Source organism: Canis lupus, chromosome 1 (assembly GCF_011100685.1).
Source record: "Canis lupus familiaris isolate Mischka breed German Shepherd chromosome 1, alternate assembly UU_Cfam_GSD_1.0, whole genome shotgun sequence".
Lineage (NCBI taxonomy): Eukaryota > Metazoa > Chordata > Mammalia > Carnivora > Canidae > Canis > Canis lupus.
Genome location: NC_049222.1, coordinates 100,345,401 through 100,361,470, shown reverse-complemented (window position 1 = coordinate 100,361,470; position 16,070 = coordinate 100,345,401). Strand labels below are relative to the sequence as shown.

At 46.2% G+C, this 16,070-nt stretch overlaps 1 protein-coding gene and 1 long non-coding RNA gene across 3 annotated transcripts; one reads left to right on the top strand and one right to left on the bottom strand.

Annotated features, from left to right (window-relative positions):
* Positions 1-655: 655 nt before the first annotated feature.
* On the bottom strand, positions 656-14,152 carry A1BG (alpha-1-B glycoprotein). Of its 2 annotated transcripts, none has more exons than XM_038527515.1 (9): positions 14,064-14,152; positions 5,041-5,209; positions 4,906-4,941; positions 4,536-4,814; positions 3,591-3,863; positions 2,950-3,243; positions 2,006-2,302; positions 1,194-1,493; positions 656-828 (listed from the first exon to the last, which is right to left on the bottom strand). In XM_038527515.1, the coding sequence occupies exons 1-9, from the start codon at positions 14,100-14,102 to the stop codon at positions 821-823; spliced, it is 1,695 nt and encodes a 564-aa protein (XP_038383443.1). In that variant the 5' UTR covers positions 14,103-14,152; the 3' UTR covers positions 656-820. The 2 variants fall into 2 exon arrangements, with proteins under 2 accessions (XP_038383443.1, XP_038383444.1); XM_038527516.1 differs by lacking the exon at positions 14,064-14,152 and adding an exon at positions 13,210-13,254.
* On the top strand, positions 7,555-13,317 carry LOC119870887. The gene is made up of 2 exons (XR_005354415.1): positions 7,555-7,613; positions 13,004-13,317. It is a non-coding gene; the product is annotated as an uncharacterized LOC119870887 (long non-coding RNA).
* Positions 14,153-16,070: the final 1,918 nt, after the last annotated feature.

Here is a 16,070-nt window from a genome sequence, read left to right as displayed (position 1 = left end):
AGGGCCTTAGATCTGAGGGGAAGGAGGAAAGAATAGAATAGCCCCACCCCTCCAAAAGTTTCAATCTCCAGTGTGAGAGACCTAGCCTTTGGCTGGGGAAAGAGTCCAGCTCCACCAGCTGGTGGCTACTCAGTCCAGAAAACAAAACTACAAAATGCAGCCTCTCTGAAGTGCCTCCCAGTGTGAGGACCAATTTGGTCAAGGTGGGATTGGGTATGTCTGGAGCCTCAAGGTACTTCCCCAGACCCACTGGGGACCAGGCAGAGGTGCCTGGGGAGTAGGAGGCAGCTTGAAGAAAGCAAAAGGTAATCTTGAACAATGTGGACCCAAGTAGCCAATCTTTGGCCCGTATATCCCCAGGATCCAACCCAGAGGCCATCCACCTTTAGGACCCCAGCCCACTTCCCTCAGCCGTGGAAGTACAGGCCCCTGCATCAGGGCTGCCATTAGCCAAGGACACCTTTTTTTTTTTCTTAAAGATTTTATTTACTTGTTCATGATAGAGAGAGAGAGAGGCAGAGACACAGGCAGAGGGAGAAGCAGGCTCCATGCCGGGAGCCCAACGCAGGACTCGATCCCGGGACCCCAGGACCGCGTCCTGGGCCAAAGGCAGGCGCTAAACCACCGAGCCACCCAGGGATCCCCCAAGGACACCTTTTAAAGATTCTATTCACATTTATTGATTCCCAGGAGGAATTAGGGACAGTCCTCCAGCACTTCCAGGGGGAGTCCAGCCTCTAGCTGCAGCATGAGGGATCATAGCCAGACCAGAGAAAGCACTTGCCAAAGATAGCATCAGCGGCCTTAGTCTGCAGCTTGATCAACTTCCTAGACAAATGTGATAAAAGAGAAATGGTAGGGGAGCAGGGCATCATGTGTGTTCCTCCCTAGTGAAATCAGGGAAGACCTCACTGAGGCCCCTCAGGAAGAAAGTAGCTTGGTCAGCTGCCGGCCAAGACCCCTCCCACACCTCGGCCTCCCTCCAGATGCTCTAACTGACCAAACCACTCTGCTTCAGGGCCTTTGCACCTGTCATTTCCCTACCTGCAATTTCCCTCATAACCCCAGCACACTAGGCACACTAACCAATGTGCTGGGAGAAAATTCAGGGTAAGGGCCCTCGTGATAAAGGGCACAATCTGGGCAAAGGCCAGAGGAGGAACCCAGCTCACAGAACCAGAGGAAAAGTTTACCTGCCACCTGGAGCTCCACTGGGTCACTGAGCTCAGACACGAAGGGGATGGGCAACCATGAGCGATAGCGGCAGCTGTAGTTGCCTGCGTGCTGGGGCCCCACATAGGTCAGTACAAGGTCCGCTGAGGGGTGGGTGGCCCAGACCTGGGTTGAAGGCTCCTTTTTGCCTTCCTGCAACAGCTCAAAAGTGATGTGCGGCACGACTTCCGGCACCTGGCCCTTGCAGCGCAGGATGGCATCACGTCCAGGAATCATAGCCCCACTCCACAGAGCCTGGAGCTGTGGCCTGGGAGGGGGTCCTGGGTGGAGCAGTCAGTGGTCAAGTGAGGTCCTCTCCTCAGACAGCAGCTGCCCCAGTGCCCCTCTGCCTTCCTGCCTCCCACTAAGCCCAGGCCTGCTGGCTGCTCCACCCACCAGGAAGCTACCCTGTGCACACACCTTTCCTCCTTTTCCTGGTCCTGAACAGAAGTGGCTTCTCCTATTATCCTCCCTGTCACCCTCTTCCCCAAGATCTTGCATGTTCCCTAGACCTGGGCCTGCTCTGAGACTTCCTGGGGTCCCCAGCACTTGGCACTTTGGGCCTCAGGACAGGTGTGGAAAGAAAGAAATGGCCATGGGAAATGATGTTCCTGGCCATGGAACAGGAAATAAACCAAATGGGAGGCATCCCCTAGTAGGCTGTGGGCGGCAGCCTAAATCAGCCCAAATTACGTTTGTCTGAAAGGTCTGCTATGCGGACAGGACTGAGGCCTGGAGCACTTCCCTTGGGCACCCTCCTTTGCTCATGGCTGCTCCCACCCCACCAGCTCACCATCAATGCGCAGTTCCAAGCTCGAGCTTGGAGCAGAGCCGGCGAAGGGTGGCGCAGTGTCCTTGTAGACACAGCTGTAGTTGGCTGAGTCTACCACCGAGACATCTCGCAGCTGGAAGCAGGCCTCTGTCCCCTCGGGGCTCAGGACATGGTGCACTCGGCGCTTTCTGGCGACCTCGCTCACCAGGGCGAAGCGCAAGCCGGCCCGGGGTGCCTGACACCGCAGCTGCACCAGCGTGCCGGGCGTGGGGTGTAGAGTCTTGGGCTCCACAGAGAGCTCCGGAGCTGGGAGTGTCTCTGCAGGGAGGACACGGGCTGATCCGGGTGCCAAGGGGGAAGGCTTGGGCCTCATACCCCATTCAGCCTGGTTCCTCCTGCCTGAGAGCCTATGCGGGCCCCCTCTCTCCCTCAACTTAAAACTGCATCACCCTCCAGACCTCACCAGATACCTCACACACTGTCCTATACTATTCCTTATTAGTTCGTTTGTCCATGAAAACAGATGTGGGGAAGGGATTGAGTTTTGTTACCAAGCCCAGGATGTGCTCCCCTGCAGGCCTGGATCCTCTTTTGGGGTCAGGCCTCCTGATCCCCGTCCTTGGCAGGCCCTGCAGCTGCAACCTGGCTGCCTTCAACAAACAGGTCTCCAGTGCCCATCTGGACCCGGGAGATAGAGGGGACCCCAGGCAGGTGACATTGCCTGCACAGCCTGTGGCAGACTTGTGTGTTCATCCAATTATTCTGATTGAAGTTGCTGAGCTAATTGTCTCATTCTCAGGGAAACTGAGGCCAGGTGGATGAGTTGGGAATGGGCCCCCACCAGAGCCCTCCAGTTCCGGGGGACCCCTCTCTGGATCCCTCCTCCTGTTCCCCGCTCCCAGAGCAGAGCACTCTTGCCCTCCCAGCCCCATGTCCACGTTCCAGCCTGGGGCTGCCAGGCTCACCATCACTCAACAGCAGCTCGACAGGCGCACTGTCGGAAGACCAGGTTTGCTGGCCATGCAGCTGATAGCGGCAGGTATAGAGACCGCCAGACCCTAAAGCCACCATGTCCAGGTGAAAGGAGATGCGGTCTGGGTTGCTGGAGCTTCTGCGTACCAGCAGCTCCTCTTCTCCCTGCCGCAGCTGGAAGTCCACGCCGCTCAGGGGCGCCACACAGACGAGAGTGGCGTCAGCACCAGGGCGCAGGAGACCTGCAGACTCTCCCTGGAAACTCAGCTTGGGTGGCAACGGTGCCGCTGCAAGGCAGGGAGGGTCAGTAGAGCTAGAGTCCTGGAAACCCCTGCTGTGGGACTGTTCCTGAGAAAGCTATAGTCACCCAAGCTCCCAGACCTCTGCTCTCCCTGCAGTAGCCCCAGGAACACCCTTCTTTGTGGCCCATCCCCAACACCCCACCCCCACCCCACCTCGCAGGGCCACAGTGTCCATGTTTAGGTCAGGTGTGATCCATCCAACTGTGTGACCACTGTTTCCCCAACCCAGTTCTGGGCAAGGTTATTCAGGGTTGAGGGTGAAGGTAAACATAGCTCTGACTTCCAGGAGCCTCCTATCCCAGGAATCCCTCTGGGATCGTCCACACGCTCACCCAGTTCCTCGACTGTCACAGTAGCACTGGGCTCAGAGGGTGCACCTGCTGCGTGGGTCCGGTAGCTGCAGCTATAATTGCCAGGCCGATGAACTGGGAAGGTGGCCTCCATGTCTTCAGGGGCCTCAGCCACCTCCAAAAACTGATCATTGCCTTCCTGCCTCAGCAGGTAGGTCACACCACGAAACCCCCCATGGCACAGCAGTTTCGTCTTCAGACCCGGTGTGATCCAGGACACGGGCTCAGTTGAAAGCAAAGGTGGGGGTAGGGATTCTGCGTGTGGAGCAGGGTTGATGGGTGGTTCTAAATGACTTGACAGACATGCGAGCCCAAACAGACCAGGACCTCCACACTCATGAGGGGCATCTGGGTGGCTCAGTCGGCTGAGTTTCCGACTCTTGATTTCCACTCAGGTCATGATCTGAGGGGGTGGGGGGGCTCCATGCTCAGTGGGGAGTCTGCTTAATGATTTTCTCTTTCCCTCTCCCTCTGCCCCTCCCCCCATGCACAATTTTCTGTTTGTCTGTCTGTCTGTCTCTCTCTCAAATAAATCTTGAGAGAAAGAAAAAAGAAAATATCAAGGAGATAGGGAGTTGGAAGACATTGATGGAGGAAAGGGAGGCAAGGATAAGAGACGGGAAAAGCAGATATGGTAAGGGAAGTGTGCTGGGCTTTTTCCCAAGTACTTTCTGTAGATTCAGTCATTTATTCCTCACAACCTTCTGGGATCATCATCATCATCCTCATTTTACAGATGAGGAAATGGAATCAGAGATGTAAGATGACTTGCCAAAGGCCACCTAGCTGCTCAGGAATCCCCACCCACCCACCGCCACCCCCATGCCAGAAAAGTAGGACCAGGAGAGTAAGGAATGGAGGGAGGAAGTGAGGAAGTGAGCAGCCCTCTCCCTACTGTCTTGTGGCCCCACTAAAGCCCCTGCTTACCTGCTCCAGTCACCTCCAGGAGGTTGCTTAACTGAGTCCATCCGCTGTTCAAGCCAGAACGGCAGCGGTAGAGGCCCCGGGTGTCACTCGTCACTGCTCCTAGCGGGAACCGGTGCTCCATGGCCGGTAAATCAAGGTGTACAAGTTCCTGGGTTACTCCATCCTTGAACAGCTCAAAATCCGGAGTCCCCAGGCGGGCCTGACATGTCAGCGTCAAGTTGGCCCAGGGCTCCAGCAGCGATTCGGCCTCTGCCCACAAATTCGGCCGGGTCTCAAACACTGCATGGCAGGTGGAGGTCAGTGCTGGGTCCCAGGACAGAGGCTCACCTCTGCAGGTGCCCACCATCCCCAAGACCTGATCCGGACTTACCTAAGGCTGCCTTGGTCGCTGGGCACAGCAAGAAACCTGCGGGGACCGCACCTGTGAGACCCCCATTCCTATCCCTCCCCTTTCCTCCCTCCCCTTTCCTCCCACCCCAAGGGACCTTGGCCCCAGCAACCTCACCCCAGAGCACCAGGAAGGCCCCAAGCGTGGACATGATGGCCAGTCTCCCTCCAGCCGGTGAGTGTCTGTGGTGATAAAGCCCAAGCAAGGGTGGCAAAGGGGCAGCAAGGGGCATTGACCTCTTCCCTATTGTTTGTCCTTCCCAGAAGGCAGGGGTAGGGGGGTGTTCCTGCAGGGGACAAAGGGCAAAATTCCAAGGCCTTGGAGCCTCATCAATAACTATAATCAATAATTATGTATAATTAATAAACTAAGTAATAAATAATGATTATTTTAAAATAATATAATTTAAAAAATTAAAAATAATATAATTAAGTCGCAAACTAACAATATCAACAAATGATATGACTTAAAATATGAGAAATACAATTTATTTTTTTGAGAAATACAATTTAAAAATAAAAATTAAATTAAAACAAAACAAATAATATAATAAATACTAATTGATAAAGGAAATTTTCATTTAAAAAAATTTTTTTTATTGGAGTTCAATTTGCCAACATATAGCATAACACCCAGTGCTCATCCCACCAAGTGTCCCCCTCATTGCCCATCACCCAGTCACCCCAACCTCCCTGCCCACTTCCCCTTCCACTACCCCTCGTTCATTTAAAGGAAATTTTTAATTTTTAATGTTTGTGGGCCCTGCTCCAGGGCTCCCAGGAAGCTGTATTTCAAAATTTATCAAGATCAAAATGACTCCGCAAAACCTCAAAGCGTGGGCTCTGTGTCTGCCCTGAGCACACATTGTGTGTCTGCTTCGTTAAAACAAACAAGGGCAGCCCCAATGGCCCAGCAGTTTGGTGCCGCCTTCCCTTCCACCATGGGGTGTGATCCTGAGGACCCGATTGAGTCCCACTCCCTGCATGGAGCCTGCTTCTCCCTCTGCCTGTGTCTCTGCCTCTCTCTGTCTGTCATGAATAAATAAATTTTAAAAATCTTTAAAAAACAAACAACAAAAAAGAGCATTTCAAACATAGAGATGAGAAAAATTTTAAAAACAACCTGGGCCTCATAAGATTAAAGTCATACAGACTTGCAGATACTAAAAACAGAAGATAAAGTCTGTAACTTTCTGAAATGTCCATCATGATGATTTGTAATTCTTTTTTTTTTTTAAAGATTTTATTTATTTATTCATGAGAGACACACAGAAAGAGGCAGAGACATAAGCAGGCTCCATGCAGGGTGCCCAATATGGGACTCGATCCCAGGAGTCCAGGATCATGACTTGAGCTGAAGGCAGATGCTTAACTGACTGAGCCACCCAGCTGCCCCTGTTAACTCTTTATGTAAAAAAATATATATATCCTTGCATCAAATGTTTCTTCCCTAGAGCACTCTCTTCTTTGTGCAAACTGTATCCTGGGCACCTGTCCTAACTTGGGCTCGAATAAAACTCTTTTCCTTTCTCTTTAAAAAATTTTAAAGTGTTTGTTCATTTTACATCAATATTTCTTGGCATAGTCAACAGGATATCAGAGCAACTCGCCTGAGAACATCTGGGGATTATCTGGAACTCAGTGCTTGGTACCAGCTTGGGCCCTCTGTGCCCCTCTGGCTCCTCAGCACCTCATGGGTGGATGTATCTGGTGAGATCTCCTGATACCTGAACCTCTTCAACTTGAGTTGGCAGTCCTGACTTTTATTTGAACTGTTAAAGGTTACCAGTGATGCCCTCTAAGGGGGTTGATGGGTTAGTTGATTTAATTTGGCATTATACTAATTGATGTTATTAATATATAAAGCTTGAGTAAATTTTCTGGCTAGAAATATGAATAGCTCAGCTCAAAGAGAAGGGACACCTGCTCCTTTGAGTTAAATGGTACTTTCAGGTGAATGAAGGCCTAGCAGAAGTGTCCGAGGATATTCCTCAGATGTGTAGTAGTCCCATAGGAATTTCCCTTCTCATAAGGTAATTAGTGATTGGCTCATCCAGGAATACACACATAAGGATTGATTTTGCAATGCTCCAAGCCCACTCACTGGTCCTAGACCTCACAAGGGTAAAATTATCTGGGGTAAAATATTCTACATTCAGACTTTTATGTTAATCTATAATAAAGATGCCTTATAGGAAGGGACCTGATTGATGGTCTGAAGAGGTAAAGATGAACAAAAATTTAAGACACCTGACCCCCTTCCCAATAGTCAGAATAATGAGGAAAAGGAAGAAGAAAATAGGCAGACACTAGAAATCCTAAATACAGTCCCCCCACCCCCCGCAAGCACAAGCACCAGAACCAAAGCCCAACCCACTGCCTGCTCCTCTTCCAGAGGGCTAAAGAGCACCCAGAGGAAAAGATAGGAGACAGAGGTTTTTTTTTAAGACTTTTATTTTTATTTTTTAAAGATTTTATTTATTTATTCAAGAGAGACACAGAGAGAGAGGCAGAGACAAAGGCAGAGAGAGAAGCAGGCTCGCCGAAGGGAGCCCGACGTGGGACTCAACGTGGGGCTCGACGTGGGACTCGACGCGGGACTCGATCCCAGGACCCCAGGACCATGCCCTGGGCTGAAGGCAGGCACCAAACCGCTGAGCCATCCAGGGATCCCCAAGATTTAATTTTTAGGTAATCTGTACACCCAGTGTGGGGCTTGAACTCACAACCCTGAGATCAAAAGTTGCACTCTACCGACTGGGCCCCAGAAGACAGGTGCCCCAGAAGACAGAGGGGGAAAAAAGGAAGGAAGGGAGGAAGGAAAAGAAAGTTTAAATCTGTCTCCAGCCTTGCCAATGGCACCCCTGATGCCTCTACCTCCACCTCCTCCTGTTCTTGTACTCGCACAGCCAACCCTTCTACCACCCTCTGTACTTCTGTACCATCAGCTCCTGCTCTTCCTCCCCTCACTATCAAGGAGCAAAAAGCACCCCAAGCTGTTGGGACATCTCCTTACGAGGTTCAAACTGGAGCACCTCCAAAATCAACATGAAGGGGCCCAGGTGATCCCCTGGATCTAAACAGCCCGCTTTAGATTTCCCCACAGGAGCCCCAAGTAAAATTGTCAAATGGGGAAACAAACTGATTAACCTTTTAGTGGACACAGGTGCAAAATATTTGATATGAAAGCTAATTCAAGGTTATTGGTTTAATTAAGATAAACATGTTAGAGTTATTTCATTAAATATAAAAAACTTTTATTTTACCAAGGTTTTCTAAAGGTCAAATAAGTTCATGTCATCTCTGTTGCAATCTGTAAACAAAAACATTTTTTTTAAAAGAATTCCTTTTTTTAAAAATTTATTTATTATTTATGATAGTCACACAGAGAGAGAGAGAGAGAGAGAGAGAGAGAGGCAGAGACACAGGCAGAGGGAGAAGCAGGCTCCATGTACCGGGAGCCCGACGTGGGATTCGATCCTGGGTCTCCAGGATCGTGCCCTGGACCAAAGGCAGGCGCTAAACCGCTGCGCCACCCAGGGATCCCCAAAAACATTTTTTTTCAAGATTTTATTTATTTGAGAGAAAGAGCGCAGGTGAGCCAGCATGGGTGTGGGAGAGAGACAGAGGGAGAGGGAGAAGCAGACTCCCTGCTGAGCAGGGAGCCCAATGTGGGGCTTCATTCCAGGATCCCAAGATCCTGAGATCATGACCTGAGCTGAAGGTAGACACTGAGCCACTCAGACGCCCCAACAAAAACAGTAACTTAAAATGATGGTTAATTTTGCCTGTGTTGTACAATTTTCATGGGTAATTGTTAAAAGGAAATAGGCTAAATAAATAAAATGTTCATAGATAAACTTTTAAATACCTTCCAAAATATTTAGTAACCCAAAACTTTGAAGTTTTGCTAAGTTAAATGATAAATTGGGTTGAAGATATCATTGGATATCTAAGTCTTTTTTAAAAAAAGATTTTATTTATTTATTCATGAGAGACACAGAGGGAGAGGCAGAGACATAGGCAGAGGGAGAAGCAGGCTCCCTGCAAGGAGCCCAATGGGGTACTCGATCCAGATCCCGGAATCAGGACCTGAGCCGAAGGCAGACACTCAATCACAGAGCCACCTAGGTGTCCCTGAATATCTAAGTCTTTATCGAATAAGATAAAATCTTGAAACATTAATTACCAAACCATAAGATTTGTCTGCTTTTGTCTTGTTACAGAAAAAAACTAAAGATACTTGGGTCTGTTAATAAACGTATGTTACACTTTCTATAAAAATCGAACCATGGGGCACCTGGGTGGCTCAGTAGGTTAAGCGTCCAACTCTTTTTTTTAAGATTTTATTTTATGTATCAAAAAGAGACACACATAGAGATAGAGGCAGAGACACTGGCAGAGGGAGAAGCAGGCTCCATGCAATGAGCCGACTTGATCCCAGGACCCTGGGATCACACCCTGAGCTGAAGGCAGATGCTCAACCGCTGAGCCACCAAGGCGTCCCAGCATCTGACTCTTGATTTCCGCTCAGGTCGAGATCTCAGGATTGTGGGATTGAGCCCCACGTAGGGCTCCGTACTCAGTGGCAGAATCTGCTTCTCCCTCTCCCTCCACCCCTCCCCATACTTGTACACATACTCTCTCTTAAATAAATAAATAAAATATTTTTAAAAATTGAAGACGCCTGGGTGCTCAACGGTTGAGCATCTGCCTTTGGCTCAGGGCATGATCCTGGAGTGTTGGGATCAAATCCCATATCGGGCTCCTTGCATGGAGCCTGCTTCTCCTGTCTCTGCCTCTCTCTGTGTGTCTCTCATGAATAAATAAATAAAATCTTAAAAAAAAAACTTAATAAAATAAAATAAAAATTTAAAAATTGTACTATATATAATAAAACACATTTCTAAAAATTATGAAATATATTCATAAATTTGTCACTCTAAAGAATTCTGGTATAACAGTTCACAAGTGATTCCTACTTAGTTTTAACTGGAGACTAAGTTTAATAATACTTAAAATTATTATATAATAAAAGTATTATAATAATACTTAAAATTCTGCTAAATGTAATTAAGACTGATAGAAAATGATAAAGAGAACAACTCTGAATGTAGAAAAGTACATTATATACTTATATGTCTTATATATCTTATAAGACAGATATAAGGAATGAGTATACATTTTTATTGAGGGAAAAGAAAGTAATTTTGTCTTGAAATGAGACTGGCTACTTAGGGAAAATGTAGGACAAAATCTGAATGAAATAATTTTATGCATGATTAGGACTAAGACTAATACTTTTAAAAATTAGTGAGTTTTAAAAGTATACTGGCATAAATTAAAATTCGGCTTTTCTCCCTGTTAAAGAGACAAGGTTTTCTTGGTTTGTTGCCCTACCCATGAGAAGAAATTATAAACAAGGGTAGGTTTTCTTTTTCTTATCTGCTCAAAAAACAAGATTTCTATATTTGTTTTTATCAAGTTTTTAATTTATTTTTATTTTTTAAAGATTTTATTTATTTATTCATGAGAGACACAGAGAGAAAGGCAGGGACACAAGCAGAGAGAGAAGCAGGCTCCATGCAAGGAGCCCGATGTGGGACTGGATCCTGGAACCCCAAGATCACGCCCTGGGCCAAAGGCAGGTGCCAAACCACTGAGCCACCCAGGGACCCCAGGTTTTTAATTTCTTTTTTTTTTTTTTAAGATTTATTTATTTATTCATGAGAGACACAGAGAGAGAGGGGCAGAGACACAGGCAAAGGGAGAAGCAGGCTACCTGCAAGGAGCCCAATGCAGGACTCGATCTGGGGCTCCAGGATCACACCCTGGGCCGAAGGCGCCACTAAACCACTGAGCCACCTGGGCTGCCCGGTTTTTAATTTCTTAAGAAAACTAAACTTTTCAATATTAAAAGAGCTAAGTTTTGCTAGCAACCGTATAACCTTCTCTTATGGCCACCTTAGTTAAATGGTTAAATAGATAATTAAGTTTTAAGTTTTGTAATGATCTGTGATGCTATATAGGATACACACACACAGACTTCCAAGAAATGTAAATCCTAAAAAAAGTCTTTTGACCAATTAGGCTTATTTATTTGGTATGTTGAGTTACATGGAAAGCATTGTCAAACAAATAATAAATCTTCTTAGTTTCTATTATGTGGATAAATGCTAAAACTGTTCCAAAATTTATATAAAGCTCCTAAAATTTCAATATCTTCAATACCTTACCAAGTGAGTAAAGAATGTCACTTTACTAAAGTAAAGAATGAGGTTTGGGGACCTCAAGATCTTTTGGGGACCTCAAAAAGAGGAATTCACCCAAATCTACAGGTATTTCAGAAAAGTCCAATGGCAGGTTATTTGACTGGGCTTCTGGCTTTAAATAGCTATTTAAGGCTCAATCAGAAATTCCTTATTTTTTTTAAATTTTATTTATTTTTTAAAAACTTTTAAGATTTATTTATTCATGATAGAGAGAGAGAGAGAGAGGCAGAGACACAGGCAGAGGGAGAAGCAGGCTCCATGCAGGGAGCCCAATGTGGGACTTGATCCCGGGTCACGAGGGTCATGCCCTGGGCTGAAGACAGGCGCTAAACCTCCGAGCCACCCGGGCTGCCCAATCAGAAATTCCTTATAAAAAGTTCTAGCAGGGGGACTCCTGGGTGGCTCAGCGGTCAAGCTGATCCCTGAGTCCTGGGATTGAGTTCTACATCAGACTTCCTGCCTGTGTCTCTGCCTCTGTGTGTGTGTATCTCTCTCTGTCTCTCATGAATAAATAAATAAAATCTTAAATAAAAAAATAAAGATAAAAGAAAAGTTCTAGCAGTTAAATGTCTGCCTTCTGTTCAGGTTGTAATCTCGGGGTCCTGGGATGGAGTGCTGCATCAGGCTCCCTGCTCAGTGGGGAGTCTCCCTGCTTACCCCTCTGTCCCTCCCCCCACCCCACTCTACCCCTCATTCTTGCTCTCTCTCATGCGTTCTCTCTCAAATAATAAATAAAAAATTTTTTAAAGTATCAGTCCCTTTTTTTTTTTTTTTTAAAGATTTCATTCACTTATTCATGAGAGACAGAGAGAGAGGCAGAGACGCAGGCAGAGGGAGAAACAGGCTCCATGCAGGAAGCCTGACATGGGACTGGATCCCTGGTCTCCAGGATCAGACCCGGGCTGAAGGCAGCACTAAACCACTGAGCCACCCAGGCTGCCCATAAATCTTTTTTTAAAAAATGTTTTTGCAAAACAGATTTAGAAAAATCTATATAGTCAATCACTATTCTTGCTGCACTTACATAAATTATTAGGCCAAGTTTCTTAAAACTGAACTTATTTTACAAACAAATTAGTCTTAATTTAGCTATCTCTGACAGGAAGGAGGGTGACTTTAGAGAGAAAGATTATATAACATTTTTCTAGTTGCTAAATTCTAGTTTTGTTTAATTATCTTTGAGTATTTGCTGTTTGCCTCTAAAACTGGGCTGGATATTGAATTCTGGTTTCCTCAGATATCTGATTCTGACTCCAAACCAAAGTTTCTTCTCCAAACCAATCTTCTCTCATTCACTTACCTTAAAATCATTAAGAACTAAAAACTACCTTTTTGTTTTCCTCCAGCCTTGCAAACTAAAGCTAGACAACGTGAGATAAACTCAGAGAGGGATCCCTGGGTGGCGCAGCGGTTTGGCGCCTGCCTTTGACCCAGGGCGCGATCCTGGAGACCCGGGATCGAATCCCACGTCGGGCTCCCGGTGCATGGAGCCTGCTTCTCCCTCTGCCTGTGTCTCTGCCTCTCTCTCTCTCACTGTGTGCCTATCATAAATAAATTAAAAAAAAAAATAAATAAACTCAGAGAAGTTTCCACAATAGCTCATGTACAGACATTCTTTTTTTTTTTTTTTTTTTTTAATTCTTGAGAGACAGAGGCAGAGAGAGAAGCAGTCTCCATGCAGGGAGCCAAATATGGGAGTCAATCTGGGGACTCCAGGATCACTCCCTGGGTGGAAGGCAGATGTTTAACCGCTGAGCCACCCAGGTGTCCCTATGTACAGACAATCTTATGGCCAGTCGTGTTCTACAGGCCACTCAAAAGGATCACCAGAGACATTTGAACTACGAACAAGAAAAATCCATCAGATTGCTGCTGCCTGCCACCACTCCATCTGAGGTGCTTCAAACCTGACATCTAAAAATCTTCTCACTGGGGACTCACACAGTGATTGATAATCTGCTTCTACCATTAACTGTTTTTCTTTTGTTTCCATACAAATGCCTCTTATTAATTACCTGATTGCTGGCTGAACAAGGCAGAGTCATATGGCTAACACCACTTGCTATACCTATATCAACTCCTCCTGGGAAATATGGATCCAAATAATAAAAATCAAACAGCAAGCCATGTGGCTACAAGAAGCCCTTGACTACCACAGCCCCCTTTCCAAAGTGGCTGGGATTGGTTTACTGGTATATTCTCTTGGATACTCACTGGTATCAGATCAATTTTAGAGGGAATAACAAAATAGGGTTTAACTATTGACACTATTACAGTTTCTTAGAATATACTTGAGGATAAAACTAGTGATGTTATAGTGCCAAACTATGTAAAGGAAATATCCAAGTTCTCAGATAAGGGCTATCTCTGATATCCTTCCATTAGAACAAGGGAGTTAACAGCCTGCACCATGCCAAATGCTTTCATTCTTTTTTTTTTTTTAAGATTTTTATTTATTTATTCATGAGAGACACAGAGAGAGGCAGAGACATAGGCAGAGGAAGAAGCAGGCTCCATGCAGGGAGCCCAACATGGGACTCCATCCTGGGTCTCTAGGATCATGCCCTGGGCGGAAGGCGGTGCTAAACCGCTGAGCCACCCAGGCTGCCCCAAATGCTTTCATTCTAAAGTCTCTACTCCACCCTAATTCAGCATGGAGCAGTTGCAGAAGATGGACCATCTTTTCATGTTGCATAAAAGTGGAATACAGGATTGACAATTATAACAGGAAAAAACTTACATGCCTGACTCCTTGTTGCTTCTATTTCCCTTGCTGCTGTGACCCATAGGTTAAAAACTTCTGCTGAGCCCTGCTTATAGACATGTTACAACCAAGGTTTGCAAAAACTGCTCTTTATCCAAAACCTACCTTGGCTGAGGAGATAAAAGTAGCTAGAACCGTCATCATCCTGAATCATCAAGATTGAGGAATAATAATAATTCAGGATCCCTGGGTGGCGCAGCGGTTTGGCGCCTGCCTTTGGCCCAGGGCGCGATCCTGGAGACCCGGGATCGAATCCCACGTCGGGCTCCCGGTGCATGGAGCCTGCTTCTCCCTCTGCCTGTGTCTCTGCCTCTCTGTCTCTCTCTGTGTGACTATCATGAATAAATAAATAAAATCTTTAAAAAAAATAATAATAATAATAATAATTCAGGGGAGAACTGGGACTGTGCCCCTTAAGGCTAATGAGACTGAAGCTAGCAGAAAGTTTAAAACTTGTTTTTCAGAGAACTGTTTCCTGGAATCAACTATTGTGTCTTTTCAGATCCCACTGACAAATCCAATAGCTATCTCTGTAGAAGCCTGGACTCAAGGTCACATGACTGTTCCCAGTGCACGAACAAACAAGGCCCTGCATTCTTTACTAGAGACAAAAAGCCTACAACCTCATTCAGGTTATACCAGCTCTTAGAGCATACCTATGACCCACTTCTCTTTGTCCTAAGATAACCCCCTGACATCAGGGATTGAATTTTGCCTTGTTCTGATACTAAGTCTCCACCTCAAAGTAAACATAAGAATATATTGTTTTTGCACAAGATTCACAACAGCCGTGTAACTTTATTATTATTATAGAATGCATTTTGGCTCATTCATCCAGTGTTCTCTGACCCCCCATAACCCTGCTTTGTCCAGTGGACCACAGAGTGTTTGGGGATTAGCCTCAACTTAGTCATTCTCAATCCCTGAAAGATCTGGATTCCCCACCCCCATCCCCTGTGGAAATGGCAGCAGGCCCTCTGAGGAATATCTACTGTCTATTCTTGTGGCAGATCTGATCCTTTCTTAAGAGGGACTAATCTACCTTCAATCCAGGGGCATTACATCTGGCAACAACCTAGGTCTGGAAACTCAGTGATACTGTGAGTCTTTACTGTGACATCTCAGAGTCAGGCTTCTGAACACCAGATTGAGAGTATTTCCTGTCACATTGGTCAAATGGCTTTTTAGCACGTTGCCCACCTGAGGTAGTTTCCTTGCAAGGAGGTCTCCATTCTCTCCAACTACCTCTTATTGCTCCCTAGACCTCCAATTCGAGTGGACATGCTCTAAGTGGACAAGTGTAGAATCTGATGCTTCTATACTCTAAAAGAATTGCAAGGCTTTACTCATGTATTGGCATAGACCTGGAAAATAAACATGGGAAGAGCATCTAAGACTATCTGACCAAGGAGGATGAGATACAACAACACTGGGCTGGGTCAAATTTACTTATATGGGCCAATTTACAAAGACTGGATTTAAGATGTTAGATTGAGTAGCTTGAGGGAGATTTTGTTTGGTAGACCTGGCTCACAGTGGCCTAAATTGGATGAGGTTGAATTGGACTTCCCTGGTAAAACATGCAAGAAGGAATCTGAAGGCTTAGGGGCAGAGGAATGTGGAAGTATTTATCATGTGCAATCTGGTACATGCATGTACACACTCATCCCCTACACACAAACTCAGTAAAGAAGAGGACACCCTTTTTAAAAAGACATTGAGAAATAGGTTAGTTACGAGGGTATCTGCATCCCTGAAAAGTAGCAGTGCCCTCTAGGCCAGTGTGGGAGATGCTGCCATCAAGCCTGATTTCAATGGAGATTAAAACAAACAAACAAACAAACAAACAAACAAACAAACAAACAAAAAACAGAGCTCCAATGGCAGAGACTACCAGTTAGCCACTGTTGGCAGCAGCAATGAGGCAGTAATTAGGATGTTGTAGCCCTCAGAGGGGCTGCTTCTGTGGGAAGAGGTTTAGGATGACTTCAGGGGCTCAGAGAGTCTCACCTTAACAGATATTGTTCTTGCAAGTGCTTCTTCTCTACCAATAGGCAAGGACCACCACAAGCACCTTATTTTCACGGGGCAGGGACAATAGCACACTTTCAT